The sequence below is a fragment of the Lepus europaeus genome, chromosome 23 (genome assembly GCF_033115175.1).
Source record: "Lepus europaeus isolate LE1 chromosome 23, mLepTim1.pri, whole genome shotgun sequence".
NCBI classification, from domain to species: domain Eukaryota; kingdom Metazoa; phylum Chordata; class Mammalia; order Lagomorpha; family Leporidae; genus Lepus; species Lepus europaeus.
The window spans coordinates 9,743,194-9,758,818 of NC_084849.1; the positions used below are offsets into that span (position 1 = coordinate 9,743,194).

The following is a 15,625-nucleotide window of genomic DNA, read 5'->3' on the forward strand; positions in this document are numbered from 1 at the left end:
TGTGGCCACAGTCCCCACCCAGCCCACAGGCCCCACGCAAGCTGCCTGCCAGCCCACGTGGGCGCTCCCCCGGGCGGACACAGAGTGCTGAGTGCTCATCTTCTTCCTAGGGAGGCTCCTGTGGCCGGGGCACAGCCCTCAGGGGTGGCAGTGACTGTGAACTTGTCGTCTTTCTCGAATGCTTCAAGAGCTTTGAAGACCAGAGGGCCGGCCGGGCGGAGGTCCTCCGGGAGCTGCAGGCACTGCTGGACGCCTGGGGGCGGCAGCCGGGGCCGGGTCTGAAGCTGGAGTCCCCCGTGCAGGCCACGGGTGGGCTCTTGCGGTTCCGACTGGCAGCCGTTGACCTTGAGAACTGGATGGATGTCACCCTGGTTCCTGCCTTCGATGCGCTGGGTGAGTGGGGTCCCCGGCCCAGTGCAGGGTTAGGAGAGAGCTCTTTGGGAGCAAGACTGGGCTTCCGATTCCGGCCCCGCCACCCACCTGCAGGGGGAGAGATGGCCAAGCCGCTAGGCCCCTATGCGCCTCCATTTCTCGATGAAATGGATTGGGTTTGGACCAGGTAGAGGCCAAGGGGGCCCAGTGCTTCCCGGATCCGTGGGCCAATGCTGATGCTCTGCCCTCACCAGCATCTCAGGGCTTCGGCAGCCACGGCCCAGCCCTGCCAGGGGTGCAGCCAAAACCCAGGAGACTGTCACCCGGCCAGCGGCAGGGGCCTGGGGACAGGCCAGAATCCGGCCAGACCTTGTCTTTAATCTCAAGACATCCATGGGGCTGTGGCACTCTCTTTCATAATACGCCTATGCTTGAGTTAATGTCTTCTCAGCATATGTCGTTATGTCTCACCCGTCAAAGGAGGGTAGACAGCGGCGGAGTGGATGTCTGTCTTGTGGAGTGGTTTCTGGATCGAGCCGCACTCATATGCGGAATGAGTTTGGAGTCGCTGGCGCGTGATACTGTTATTTTTGTTTCTGGTTTTTACTTGATGATTTATTTGAAGGAGAGAGAGAGAGATTCCCCCTTTCTCTTGTTCTGTCCCCAAATTCCTGCAACATCTGGGGCTGGGCCAGGTCCAAGGGAAGAGCCCAGAGCTCAGTCCGGGTCTCCTGGGTGGGTACCAAGGACCCAGGTACGTGAGTCGCCACCTGCTGCCTCCCAGGGTGCTTAGTGATAGGAAGCTGGAATTGGAGGCAGAGCCAGGACTTGAACCCAGGCACTCGGTATGGGGTGCGGGCGTTCTAACCACTGAACCTCCATCACTGTGCTTCACTCTGACGCTCTCGGGGCTAGCCACACTCCCCGGGCCTGCCGCACCTCCCGGGGGCCATCAGAGCGGCAGCGGGGAGCCGTGTAGCCCTCATCCACAGTGTGGAGGCCCGGAAGTGGTTCAGCTGTCTGGTTTTGTTCAGTTTGGGGAATATTTGCCCAGACTCAATGAGACACCTTGGGGATGAGACCCAAGTCTAGACACGAAACCCATGGGTGCGATGGAGGAAAAGGCACCCACTGGCAGCCGGCTCTGAGCGAACACCTGCAGGGGCAGAGGGCGGGGCTTGCTTCCTCACCTGTACAACGGGATGAGGAACTGTGTCTGCCTCTTGGGTTGTGGTGGGGGTGGAGCGAGAGCATCCCGGTGAGCCTGCAGCACAGCTGAGCTAGCAGTGGGGGCTCCAAAGATGCGCGCTGGCGAGGGCCTGGCACTGGGCCGTCATTGTCCTCTTCCTGGCACCGCATATGGAAGGCGCCGGTGGAAGGAAGATTCACCGGGGCTCAGGGCTCCCGACTCAACGGGAAGCATCCTTCCGGTGTAGCCTTTGGGGTCGGCCTAGCGAGGGACCCTCTCATTCAGGGGTGCGGCTCTTCTCCCAGCTCCCCCACCGCCCATGACTCACTCCCTCTCTCCCGGAGCCCGGAACTGAGCTCCGCCCACACCGGCACTGCCCTCCCCAACTCCCAGCTCTTCCCACCGGCAGGGCAGATTGGAGCTGGCGCCAAACCCGAGCCCCAGGTCTACTCCACCCTCTTGGTCGGCGGCTGCCAGGGGGGCGAGCACGCGGTCTGCTTCACGGAGCTGCGCCGGAGCTTCGTGAACACGCGCCCGGCCAAGCTGAAGAACCTCATCCTGCTGGTCAAACACTGGTACCGCCAGGTAACACCACTGGGGAGGGGCTGGGGAGGGGCCTACGGCTGCTTTGGTGGCACTCCTGGACCGGTGGCAATATTTCCTTATTCTCAGTGGCCACGCACATCCTCGCCCCGGGAACTACCTGTTCATGTCCTTGGCCACGGTTGTTTTCCTGAGCGTTGCCTGTGTTCTTCATGTTGATTTGTCGAAGCTCTTTATATATTGGAGTGCAAATTCTTATTCCGTTTACATAATGCAAATGTTTTTCTCCACGTCTGTGGCTTGTATGGTTGCTTTGTTTAAATAGAAGATCTCTCTGGCTGTCTCTTTCTCTCTCTCCCTTTCAAATCAATTAAAAATAAATCAAAGTCATTTGTCACAGAACCTGTTTGAATTTTACTGTAACCAACTGTATGACTGTTTTCTTAAGTGATTTGTTCTTTATGCATCTTTTTAAAAGATGTATTTATTTGAAAGGCAGAGTGACAAAGAGAGAGGGAGAGGCAGTGGCAGGGCCTGGGCCAGGCTGAAGCCAGGAGCCTGGAACTCCATCCGGGTCTCCCACATGGGTAGCAGGGGCCCAAGCACTTGGGCTACCGTCTGCTGCTTGCCCGGGAGCATTAGTAGGGAGCTGGATGGGCAGCCGGGACTCAAACTGGCACTATGGCAGATATGGGGTGCCGGTGTCGCGGGCAGCGGCGTAACCTCTTTGTGTATCTTAACAAGTCTTTCCTTCCCTGAGTTTTGAAAGCGATTCTCCCATGTTTCCTTCCGAAAGCTTGCTTTTCACGGGCAGGGCTCCGGCCTGTCTGGGATGTTTTATGTCTGCTCGGAGGCCCTGGGGAGTGTGCACACCTCCCGGCCCAGCCTCTGCTCCCTGCACTCACGCACTGGGGCTGTGAGCACAGCTTGTGCTGGAGATGGGGGTGTCTCGGGCCCCTGGGTGGGTCCTCCCATTGGAGCACGCTTGGCGAGAAATCCTGGCCGAGCCACTGGTGCCGGGTGACCCAGGGCAAGCTCCTGGCCTGCCCTGCGCCCCTGGACTTAGACGTGGGTGTGAGTCTCCACATCCAGCCCAGGCCCTTATGTGAACACGGGTCTCCAGGCTGCAGGGAGAGCTACTAGCCAAGAGCTTGGTTTTAACTGTGGAGACCGGTGTTGTGGTGCACAGGGTTAGAGCACACATCAACCCCAGCATCCCACAGGAGCATCAGTTCAAGTTCACTTCCAAACCAGCTGCCTGCTGATGCGCCTGGTAAAACAGCAGATGGCCCAAGTCCTTGGGTCCCTGCACCCACATGGGAGACCCGGATGGAGTTCCAGGCTCCTGGCTTCGGCCTGGCCCAGCCCCAGCTGTTGGGGCCATTTGGAGAATGAAGCAGCAGATGGAAGATCTCCCTCTCTCCCTCTCTCTCTCTCTCTCTGTAACTATGCCTTTCAAATACATAAATAAATCTTAAAAACTAAAGAAGGCAAAGGCCAACCATGGAGCCAGCCTACCTGCACGCTGCATACTCTGCCTTGGTCAGGGTATTGGTGCACCTGTGCACCGGGCTTGCTGGATCCCCAAGGAGGGGACGAGTGGAGGCAGTGGGGCTGCCGGACGCCCTCCAGCCAGCGGGGCCCCTTCAGGCAATGTCCCCTCCCAAGTTGCCCTGATCACCCGAGACCTAAGGGGCAGAGAGACAGCCCCTCCCTGGCCCACGGAGACCCCAGTATAGGGTGCAGAGAAGTGGGGGTGTTGGGGACAGAAGGACAGGAGGGACAGGCAGAGACACCTGCCCCTGCTGCAGGTGGAAGCACCGGTGCCCTTCTCATTGGGTACCAGGCTGTCTGTCTCCTCTAATCAACCATCCGCTGGAAGCCCACACCTGCCGCACCTGCGCGTGGGGGATGGGTAGCAGCTTCAGACTCCCTGCTGTCTCCGCCTGCCTGCCAGGTGCTGGAAACTCATAGCTCTTTTTGCCACCGCAGCCGGCAGCAGTGAGGGCAGGGAGAGAGGCCAGGGGCCTTGGGAATACAGGGCCTGTCCCCGGCTCAGCCTGCGGGGAGCTGACCGGGAGCTCCCTTCTCTTCCCGCCTTTCTGAGCCTCCGGCCCCGCCCTTTCCCAGGTGTGCCCGAAGGAGGCCGGGGAGGGGACGCTGCCCCCGGCCTACGCCCTGGAGCTGCTGACCATCTTCGCCTGGGAACAGGGCTGTGGGAAGGATGCCTTCAGCCTGGCCCGGGGCCTCCGCACCGTGCTGGGCCTCATCCAATGCTATCAGCAGCTGTGTGTTTTCTGGACCGTCAACTACAGCTTTGAGGACCCTGCTGTCAGCCAGTTCTTGCAGGGACAGCTTAAGAGACCCAGGTACATGCTAAGACGCCGCCGGCCGCTCTCCTGCACCTGGGCCGTGGGCGACAGGGCGCTCACAACCGTAGTGTAGGTGATGCCAGCCCAGGGCTTGGGTGTGGGCCAACACTGCACGTGCATCCTCGGATTCATGGGGTGTGGCCCACACGCTTGTTAGAGCACCTGGGAGATTCTGCTAAAACTCAGCAGTGTGGGGCCGGCCCTGTGGTGCGGCAGGTAAAGCCACCATGGTGATGCCAGCATCCCGTACAGGCACCGGTTCCTGGAACTGGGTGCTCCACTTCCGATCCAGCTCCCTGCTAATGCGCCTGGGAAGGCAGCGAAAAATGGCCCACGTGCATGGGCCCCTGCACCCACGGAGGAGTCCTGGATGGAGCTCCTGGCTCCTGGCTCCCGACTGGCCCAGCCCTGGCTGTTGCAACCATCTGGGGATGGAAGGTTCTCTCTCTCCCCCTCCCTCGCTCTCTGGAACTCTGCCTTCCAAATAAAGTAGCCTGGTGCCTGCCCAGCCCCCAGGTCTTATGCGTGGGCATTTCCTGCTGTACGAGACGCACTTGCAAGGGGCACGCTGCATTCCCGTGAGGCCCCCTGCCCCCACCAGGAGAAGCACCCCAAGCAGCGCCCCATGTCGCTCTCCGCATCAGCTCTGCCCATCCTGAGATCTCACTGACGCGGAATCCCTCCAGCACGGCTTGCCTGGCACCGACTTCCTTCTCAAATCGAGTCCTGGGGATCTGGGCGTGCGCCTGTGCGTGCTGCTGGCTCCTGCCTCGTCAGTGCTGTACCGTATTCCACTGAGCGAGCTTGCCCCGCTGTCTGCCGTCCTGTCACCGGCGGACGCTGGCGTCATCTCCAGCTTGGAGGGACTGCAGGCACAGCTCTTCCAGTCTTGCTTGTGTTTTTTGGTGCACACGTGCACCTGTTACCTATATGAGGGGTGTTCAGGAAGCTCATGGGAAATATGTGTTATAAAAAACTATGCATGAGGCCGGCGCCGCGGCTCACTAGGCTAATCCTCCGCCTTGCGGTGCCAGCACACCGGGTTCTAGTCCCGGTCGGGGCACCGATCCTGTCCCGGTTGCCCCTCTTCCAGGCCAGCTCTCTGCTGTGGCCCGGGAGTGCAGTGGAGGGTGGCCCAAGTCCTTGGGCCCTGCACCCCATGGGAGACCAGGAGAAGCACCTGGCTCCTGCCATCAGCTCAGTGCGGTGCGCCGGCCGCGCCCGCTACCGCGGCGGCCATTGGAGGGTGAACCAACGGCAAAAGGAAGACCTTTCTCTCTGTCTCTCTCTCACTGTCCACTCTGCCTGTCAAAAAAAAAAAAAAAAAAACTATGCATGGATTTTGAATTTTTTGCCCAAAATAAGCTTCTCTCTCTCTCTCTTTAAAGATTTATTCATTTGAAAGGCAGAGTTACAGAGAGAGAAGAAGAGACAGGGAGGGAGGGAGAGAGAGATCTCCATGTGCATTTTCAGTCCCCAAATGGCCGCAACAGCCAGGGCTTGGCCAGACCAGAGCCAGGAGCCAGGAGCTTCATCCAGGTCTTCCATGTGGGTGGCAGGGGCCCAAGCACTCAGGACATCGGCTGCTGCTTTCCCAGGCAGATTAGGAGGGAACTGGATCGGAAGTAGAGCAACCAGGACTGGTGCCGGTATGGGATGCTGGCACTGCAGGCGGCAGCTTGCCCATGATGCCACGGCATGGGCTGTAAGCTTATCTTTTAATTCCATTTCCACAAAGCTTTTGAAGTACCCTGATATAGTTAGAAATATAATTGCTAAGTCACTGGCTGTGACCCAGGGTCCCCAGCGTCTAGTGCAGCCAAGGTCAACACCACGGCTCCAAGTTAATGTCTACAGCAGTCCTCCAGAGCAGCCGTTGTCCTTTTCCTCATTTTGCGCAGAGAAGGCAAGCCTCTTCCCCCAGGGCACACAGCTCAGAGGCAGCAGAGTCGGGACAGGAGCCCCCGTCTTGACCCTCCAGCCAACATCCTTGTCCCTCTGGGCTTGCAGACCTGTCATCCTGGACCCGGCTGACCCTACGTGGGATGTGGGGAACGGGACAACCTGGCACTGGGAGGTGCTGGCCCTGGAGGCCGAGTCCTGCTACCACCACCCGTGCTTTCTGCAGGGGACCGGGGACCCTGTGCAGCCCTGGGAGGGGCCGGTGAGCGGGGGCTTCCTGGTGCTCAGCGGAGTGGAGTGGGATGGGGGTGGGGGGCCGCAGGCGGGTCTGACTGAGCCCCAGCTGACTCTGCTCGGAGGACGGAGCACCTGCGTCTTCGGGCAGTCTCCTGCTTCCTCTAGGAAGGCACCTGTCTCTGATCCCCACGAAGGTGCCCCGTGGGCCGGCCGTGGCCTGACTGTGCCCAGGGAAGGGCCGGGCAGGGAACAGGCAGACATGGAGACCTCTGCCCCTGAGTGACCCAACGCCTCCCGCCACCGCCCAGGGCCTTCCACAAGCCGGGGGCTCCGATCTGGGCCACCCCATCCAGCGCAACCCTGGCCAGGGGACCCCCGAGGACGGCGAGAGACTCAACACCGTGCACCCGGGGCCCCCCCGCCCAGCTCTGGGCCCCTCAGAGGCAGCCCCGAGTCCCAGTCCGAGTCCGAGTCCAGCGGGGCTGGCCATGGACCTGGCTCAGATCCCCTCCAAGGAGCTGGACCGCTTCATCCAAGAGCACTTGAAGCCGAGCCCACGATTCCAGGAGCAGGTGAAGAAGGCCATCGACGCCATCTTGTGCTGCCTCCGGGAGAAGTGTGCCCACAAGGCCTCTCGAGTGAGCAAGGTGGGTGGGGCAGGGCCACGCCAGTGGGCCCAGGGCGGGAGCCTGGTGGGAGGGGCTGCCGCGGCACCGGTCCGCTGCCAGGAGCCTTAGAGATGGCTCCTGAGCTTCCATCCCAGCCATAGCTCAAAACCCCGCCGCCTGGCCTCGCTCCCAGCACCCTGCTGGCCTGCAGCTGGGCACGATCTAGGTCCTTTATGAGGAGGTGTTGAGGGGCCCCATAATTCACTGCGCACTCACCTAGAGTGGAAAACAGCCAGTCTCCTGTCCGCCATTCTAAAATCCCAGTATGGTTGAGTCGGGGACCAGGTGTGTACGTAAGCCCCAGCCTTTTGTAATGGCTTTTTAAAGCCCTTGTCACAAGAATGAGATCTGTCCTGTCCCCGGGTCACACGGTGACTCCAGGCCTGTTGGCCGTGGCCCTGGGCGCCCCACACCCCCCCCCCACCAGCCCCTGGCTGCTCTGAACACCGCCTCAATCAAGGCCTCCTGTCTGGCTGTCTTCTCTTTCTGGAATGTTCTTCCTCCTCCCACTCAGCTCTCTCCCTCCCCTCCTTCAAGCCCCTTCTCACATTTGTAGTCGCCATCTCTGTGGCCCTCCTGGGCCCCTGGCCTGCTCTGTTTGCCTCTGTAAACACTCAGCATTGTTCTCTGGCCAGCCTTGCCTGCCTTCCACCAGCGAGGAGGTAAGTGGAAACCTCTTGGCCACTCACGCGTATCGTGGCTCGGCCGCCCGTCCAGTGATTCATTTGCACGGCGGATATTCAAGTGCTCAGTAAACGTTTGTTGCATCAGTGAATCAACCATGGGTGGCTCCACCGAGACCGGCCGGCACAGCACACCCGTGGGGCCACTCGGCTGCAGCCTCCCTCTGCAGCGGCCACACACATCTGGCTAGAATGACTGGTCGCTGCCCCAGCCGCCCCTCACCCCGGTCACCTGTGGCTGCACCTGGACCTGACCTTGCCCAGGTGCCATGGATCATAGTGCAGGTGCAGGCAGGCATGACCCGACCCGTTGCCAGGCGTCCGAGAGCCTGCAGGTGGGGCGCAGTCGAGGGGCTCCCGGGCTGAGCCCCGGGCTGGCCCCGAGGGTCAGCAGGCTAAGCCCCGCTTCCTTCCACAGGGGGGCTCATTTGGCCGGGGAACAGACCTCAGGGGTGGCTGTGACGTGGAACTCGTCATCTTCCTCCATTGCTTCACCGACTACACGGCGCAGGGCCCCAGCCGTGCAGAGGTCCTTGCTGAGATGCGGGCCCAGCTGGAGTCCTGGTGCCGGGAGCCGGGGCCCGGCCTGAGCCTGAGGGTCCCTGCGCAGGATGGTGCCAAGGCTTTGCGGTGCCGGCTGGAGTCCTCGGCCCTAGAAGGCTGCGTGGACATTAGCCTGCTGCCTGCCTTCGATGCCGTGGGTAAGGGTGCCCAAGCCCCACGGGGCAGGGAGCGTGTAAGGGGGGGAGGGGCTGCCATCCTCTCTGTGGTCCTAAGCCTCCTGCTTGACCAAGCACTGAACACGACGTAGAAGCATCGAAATCATCACCACCAAATCTTAACACAATTTCATGCTGTTAACTTTACAAAGATCTGAACTATGAAGTGTTTCACACGTACAACCACAGGCATCACACTCCCATGTATTCCAATGAAGGTTTCTTTTTTTTTTTTTTTTTTTTACATGTTCATATTTCACCATATCTGCCCGGGAGATTTTCAGAGAATTTTTATATGATAATTCCCTCCCTTAGTTTAGGGGGTTTTTGCACCAGGAATGACTTCCCACCTCGGGGAAGTGAATCCTAGCTCAGCAGCCGTCGGTGTTAATAGGCGCAAAGCTGTGTGCCACTCGTTGCACGGGAACTGCGTGGACCACACCTGCACATGGATTTTTTTTTTTTAGATTTTTTTAGATTTTATTTATTTGAGAGGCAGAGGGGGAGAGAGAGAGAGAGAGAGAGAGAGAGAGAGAGAGGTCTTCCATCCACTGGTTCACTCCCCAAATGGCCACAACTACCAAAGCTGTGCTGATCCGAAGCCAGGAGCCAGGAACTTCTTCCTGGTCTCCCATGTGGGTGCAGGAGCCCAAGCACTTGAGCCACCTTCTACTGCCTTCCCAGGCCACAGCAGAGAGCTGGATTGGAAGTGGAGCAGCCGGGACTCGAACCGGCGCCCATAAGCAATGCCGGCACTGCAGGCGGAGGATTAACCTACCGTGCCCCAGCACCGGGCCAGTGTGGGTCATTCTGATCATTTCCAGGCTACAGATTTTGTGCCCCTCGCTGTGATGCTGTCCGTTGTTCTTTGCTCCGTGTGTGTCTGGAAGTGGGTCTGCAGAGGAGCGTCTTAGGGCTTGTTGGGTTGTTTGCCCTTGGCGTTTGCATGTTTGTGGTTAGAAAATATCCCTTGCGAGGTTGGTTCTCTGGACTCTGCTAGGTTGCCAAGATCACCTGCTTTCCACCGCGGGGCGCGGGCCCCATGGCGCCCTTTACAGCAGGTACGGTTTTTGTTAACATCTGTGCTATCCTTATATTTTCCTTCTTCTGTCTGTCGGTAAGATCCGCGGCCCTGATGGCGAGTTTTTCCATTGCCCCATCATCCGTGCCATTCTGGAAACTTCAGCGTTTAGTATCGTGAGGCTGTGTGGTTTGGAACACGTAAGGGCATCATTATTCTGTCTTCACCAGACTGTTCCGCTTAGCCCGATATTTCTGACTGTGATCCGGAGGTCTTTTACCCGGGGTTCCGTCTTCTGTTAGGGTTTTCCTCGTGAGCCTTTGCCAGCCTGGATTTTCAGGGCAGCTCAGTTCTGACACAAACCCTGACATCATAGGATGTCAAAACGCAAACGCAGAACAGAGAGACGATAATGACCTTGAAGAGTTTCATAATGAGTCACGAGTACAATTCCAGACACTCCCAGGAGGGAACATTATTTGTTCTGTTTTCACTTTTTTATAATCTAAGTGAATTAAAACCTGTGCAATAGTTCACAGGTGTTTCCCCTCTCCAGGACTTCCGATTTCCAGTTCTTTCTGGATCCTGGTCTGGCAGGTGCGTGAGTGGCAGGAAGGCCCAGCCCTTTCACCCCCCAGCTTGCAGGGAGGGTCTGACGCTTGTTTTCCCGCCGTCTGCAGGCTGCTGACCCCTGTTGCGCACCCAACGAGTCTGCTGGACTCAGTTCTTCCTTTAGCTTTAGGAACGTGTCTTCCCGGGTCCCTCGGAGCATTGCCTCTCCCCTGGTTCCTCCGCTCTGTGCTTCTGGGACTTGCTTGAGATGCTTCCTGGCTCCAGCTCCCGCATCTCCATCTCTCATTTTCCCCATCTCTGTACCTTCCTGAGCTGCCTGCCTCTTGGCTGTTCAGACCTACCTTGTAGTTCGCTCTCTTCAACTGCACCTGACCTGCAACAGATCAGTGATATTTTTTATTTCAATGACTTTACTTTTCCATTTCTAGAAGTTCGATGTCTCTCTTTCTCAGATCAACCTGCTGTTTGCTCACAAACTCCCATCTTGTCGTTGTGGTTTCGGTTTCTTTTCTCTGTTGTAAGTTGACACATGCTTAGTCTCTCAGGTTGTCCTCTCGTCTCAAATTCCGGAAGTGCTGGTTGTCCTTTGCCGCATCACTTGGCCCTCACTCATGGTGATTCATTTCCTTGTGTGGCTTGTAATTTTTTTTTAAAAGGATGCATTTATTTGTGGCTGGCATTGTAGCGCAGAGGGCTCCTGTACTGGATGGAGCATCAGTTTGAGTCTCGGCTGCTCCTCTTCCGATCCAGCTCTCTGCTGTGGCCTGGGAAAGCAGCGGAGGTTGGCCCCAGTGCTCCGATCCCTGAACCCACGTGGGAGACCGGAAGAAACTCCTGGCTTTGGCCTGGCCCAGCTCTGGCTGTGGCTGCCATTTGGGGGATCTTTGTCTCTGCTTCTCTTTGTCATGCAAAGAAATAAAATCCTTTTTTATCTGAAAGGCAGAGTGACAGAGAGAGCGGGAGAGAATCCTTGGGCGGACTGGAGAAATGGGTCGAAGGGTATCCGGTCCATATTTGATGCTTGAAAAGAAGCGTAGTTCTGGTCGTCACCGATGTTTCCGGGTGCTGCGGCTGCTGCATGGAGCTAACGTGGACTAGCGAGCCCTCCACGTGGGCCCGGGCCGCCGCCCTCAGACTGGCACTCGGGTGTGTCTCCCCTCCCCCAGGGCAGCTCGGAGCCGGCGCCAAACCCAGGCCCCAGGTCTACTCCGCCCTCCTGGGCAGCGGCTGCCAGGGGGGTGAGCACGCGGCCTGCTTCGCCGAGCTGCGCCGGAGCTTCGTGAACACGCGCCCGGCCAAGCTGAAGAACCTCATCCTGCTCATCAAACACTGGTACCGCCGGGTGAGCACCCCCTCGCGCCTCCCAGGAAGCCGCTGCTGTGATGACAACCGCCTCAGCCAATCAGCTCCTGCCCTCACAGACCCCCGCCCCTTCCGTTGTTTCTTATTGGCCGTCGGAGCGGAAGGACCGCCTCCGACATGCTCCATTTCCTGCTCAGGCCATAGCATCTCTCAGTCGGGTCAAAGCCCCCTTTCTCGTAGCTGGAATTCACTATGCCTGCCCAGACCCCCCGTTTCTCCCCTCTCCTCACACTGCCAGTGCCCTGTGCCCCCCCTCTTCCAAGTCTCGGCTTGGGCTGTCCCCCCATCGTCGTCTTCGCCGGTTTTGCTAAATCCTGGCCGTACTTCACAGCTAACTGAACACTTCCCAAAACACCCACTTGCACTGTTGCACTCGTGTGTGGAACAACGAGTGAACTCCACCCTCAGCTCACGGGCAGGATGGGTGCTGGGGTACCCAGAGAGATACCTTGCACACCCACCCCCATAGGCCCCTGGGAGGAAGCGCCCAGGCACAGGCCAATGGGAGCTCTCAGCCTCGTGCTGTGACCTTGGTTGAGTCACCACCAACCCCAGACTCAAGTGTAGCCTCCTATGAAATAAGAAGCATCATGGGGCCATCTCCAAGGTTCTGTTCGTGCGGTACTTCTGTCGTACATAACACCTGCTCCCCACACCCCACCCCGTAACCAACTAGATGCTCACACGCACTGACCTTTGCTTGGCCTTGGGTGATGCAGGTTGCGGCTCAGGACAAAGGGAAGCAGCCAGCCAGCGCCTCTCTGCCCCCAGCCTATGCCCTGGAGCTCCTGACCATCTTTGCCTGGGAGCAGGGCTGCGGGAAGGACCGCTTCCCTATGGCCGAGGGCCTCCGCACCGTCCTGGAGCTTGTCCGGCAGCATCAGCAGCTCTGTGTCTACTGGACGCTCAACTACGGCATCGAGGACCCGGCCGTGAGGACCCACCTTCTTGGCCAGCTTCGGAAGCCCAGGTGCAGGCGGCTTCCCTCTCCTCCTCCTGCCCCTCTCATCACTCTGGAGTCAGTGTGTCCAGAGGGGCCAGCCCCTTTGGTCTGCCAAGGAAACCAGAGCCAGTTTTATTAGCACCAACAGAAGACTGTTTCTCAAATAGGGGCCGCCCCTAGCTTCCTGACAAAGATGACAAGGTCATGCCCCACTTCACCCTCTTTCCCGGTGCCTCCCACCACCTGCTCCCCCGCTGACGCCCTCCTGCCCCACCCCCGCCCACCATTCTGCCCCTAGACCCCTGATCCTGGACCCTGCTGACCCCACCTGGAATGTAGGCCAGGGCAACTGGGAGCTGTTGGCCCGCGAAGCGGCAGCCCTGGGGACACAAGCCTGCTTTACAAGTAGAGACGGGACAGCCGTGCAGCCCTGGGACGTGCTGGTGAGAGACGGGGCCCTGGGGGGGGGGGGGGGAGCTCCCAGGTCCGCCTTAGCGGCTGGTGCCTGCGTCCCGGGCTGCAGGGAGCACTGGCTGCTGCTGGCCTCCAGTGCCCACTTCTCGGGACCTGCGCTGCCCATCCCACGGCACAAAAGGCGGGGGCAATCCTGTGACGCACTTCGTGCTCCAAAGCAAAGCCTTGTCTCCAGCTCGGCTCCCAGCCTCGCTGAGCTCCTTCCCAGCCCCCACCCCCTGCTACTCTGCTTCTCCCACGAGCGCTGTCCCAGCCAGTCGCATGCATGGGAATCCCTGCCTCCGGCCCGCTCCTGGGGAGACCGGGCTGAGACCGAAGCCATCAGCCGCTCCCAACGCCATATTGCATTTGTTCGTTTTCTGCTACTATAACGAAATACCTGAGGCTGCTCAGCTTTATATGAAAAGGGTGTTTATATAGCTCGGAGCTCGGGGGCGTGGCGTCAGCTCGGCCCCATTGAGGCCTACATGGCAGATGGCGCCTTTGCCCTAACTTGAATTCCTGGGAGGAGCTTCGTGGGAAACAAAAGGTGGACAAACTTCCAGTTTGGAGGGTGGGGCCCAGGATCAGGCGGCCCCAGGGCATCTGGTCATGGTAGGCGTGGAGGAACCACCACACGGTGAGCCAGGAAGCAGAGAGGGGACAGCTGGCCCAAACTTGAAGTCAAATAAATCCTCCCAGGCAGGCCCCAGAGTCCTTTTTATTTTTTTAAGATTTGTATTTATTTGAGAGGCAGAGTTACAGACAAAGAGAGGAAGGAAAGAGAGAGAGGTCTTCCATCTTCTGGTTCACTTCCCAAATGGCTGTTTTGGCTGGAGCTGGACCAATCCGAAGCCAGGAGCTAGGAGCCTCTTCCAGGTCTTCTCTGTGGGTACAGCGGCCCAAGGACTTGGGCCATCTTCTACTGCTTTCCCAGGCTACAGCAGAGAGCTGGATCGCAAGAGGAGCAGCTGGGATGTGAACTGGCGCCCATATGGGATGCCGGTGCCGCAGGTGGAGGCTTAGCCTACTATGCCATAGTGCTGCCCCCCACCCCCAGCCCTAAAGACTTCCCGCCAGCCCCACGCCCTCCCCACCACAGTTGGGCCAAGTCCCCACCCTAATTCTTCCTCCTTAACTGAGAACGGACACACCAGGTGGTGCGGGTGCCCGAGACAGGCAGCCAGGGAGCCAGAGTGGTTCAGGGTCGGCTCACGCTTGGAGAACTCAGGCCCCGGTGAGGACGAGCGCACCCCTTCCGAGGGCCCCCAGAGACCCTGCCGGGCTCCGCCTCTTTTCTTGCTTTTCACAAATTGCAGTTCTTTGTGTACCAAGAGCTCGCGTGATTTTCCATAGCATTGATGCCTCGGAGAATCCGCTCGGGGAAATCACGTAGCCCAACGTAACGAAGCCTCTGTCCTCGTCCGGAAGGACACGGTGGCGGCACCTGGCCACCTGTTTGCTCAGACAGGCCAGAGCGAGGACCCTGGCTGGCCTTTCACAGGTGGCTCCAGGAGAGCTAGTGAGCCATCCTGCTTTCAGGAGAGCAATGAGGCGAAAGGCTAAGCTCCGCCTCTTAAATGTCCCGCCATGCCCAGAGCCAAGCCTGCAACCCACGACCTCTGGGGGACAAACCACATCCAGGTCATAGCAGAAATAATGTTTTAATTTTTTGTTTATTTTATTTATTTGAGAGGCAGAGAGAGAGAGAGAGAGAGAATCTCCCATCTACCAATTCGCTCCCCTAATGCCTGCAAACAGGGCTGGGCCAGGCCCAAACGTGGAGCCCAGAACTCGATGCGGCCTGAACCATCCTCGCTGAGCCTCCCCGGGTGCGCACTAGCAGTAGGAGCCGTGCTGGCACTTGACCCTAGACCTCGAATATGGGCTGTGGGTGCCCCGGGACGTCCTAACCACCAGGCAGAGTGTCCACCCTGTGACGTTTCCAGTGGGGTCTCAAGGCAGTGCCATGAGAGCAGGGCCTCACTGCGCCATTTAAAGGCGGGGAAACAGGCTGTGCATTGGTGCTGGCACCAGAACTCGAACTCAGGTCCCTCTGATGCTACCGTCCAGCTGGGAAGGGGGGTGTGGGAGACGGTGGGAGCCTTGTCCTCAGCCGATAGCAAGGGGCAGGCTTGGGTGCACGCTGGGCTACCCATCTCGAGCCACCCCCATGCCCCACCCCGGGCTCTCTCTGCAGCCGGCTCTGCTTCACCAAACCCCAGCCGCAGACCTCGACAAGTTCATCAGCGAATTTCTGCAGCCCAACCGCCAGTTCCTGGCTCAGGTGAACAAGGCTGTCAACGCCATCTGCTCCTTCCTGCGGGAAAACTGCTTCCGGAATTCGCCCATCAAAGTGCTCAAGGTGGTCAAGGTGAGCAGTCCCCGGAGCTGCCGGCAGGAGGGTCCTGCGGGCTTCTGATGCCCCCCCCCCCCCCGCCAGGATCAGGTGGTGGAGTGGCCCCTCCCACACCTCTTGGGCAGAGTGTCGGGGGAGGGTGGTTCCCGCAAAGACAGCCAAGAGGCTGCATGGGGTGGACAAATGTCACACTGGCCCCTGCACCAGGCCCAACCTCAGCCCACAGTTG

General features: G+C 59.1%; 1 protein-coding gene across 1 annotated transcript in view; it reads left to right on the top strand.

Annotated features, from left to right (window-relative positions):
- OAS3 (2'-5'-oligoadenylate synthetase 3) overlaps positions 1–15,625 on the top strand; it is a 48,874-nt gene that overhangs the window by 1,834 nt on the left and 31,415 nt on the right. Inside the window, exons 2-11 of the mRNA XM_062182843.1 lie at positions 111–393; positions 1,971–2,146; positions 4,235–4,473; positions 6,487–6,640; positions 6,924–7,262; positions 8,385–8,667; positions 11,446–11,621; positions 12,361–12,611; positions 12,883–13,027; positions 15,238–15,411. Of these exons, the coding sequence (XP_062038827.1) occupies positions 111–393; positions 1,971–2,146; positions 4,235–4,473; positions 6,487–6,640; positions 6,924–7,262; positions 8,385–8,667; positions 11,446–11,621; positions 12,361–12,611; positions 12,883–13,027; positions 15,238–15,411 (2,220 nt within the window). The remainder of the gene's footprint in view (positions 1–110; positions 394–1,970; positions 2,147–4,234; positions 4,474–6,486; positions 6,641–6,923; positions 7,263–8,384; positions 8,668–11,445; positions 11,622–12,360; positions 12,612–12,882; positions 13,028–15,237; positions 15,412–15,625) is intronic.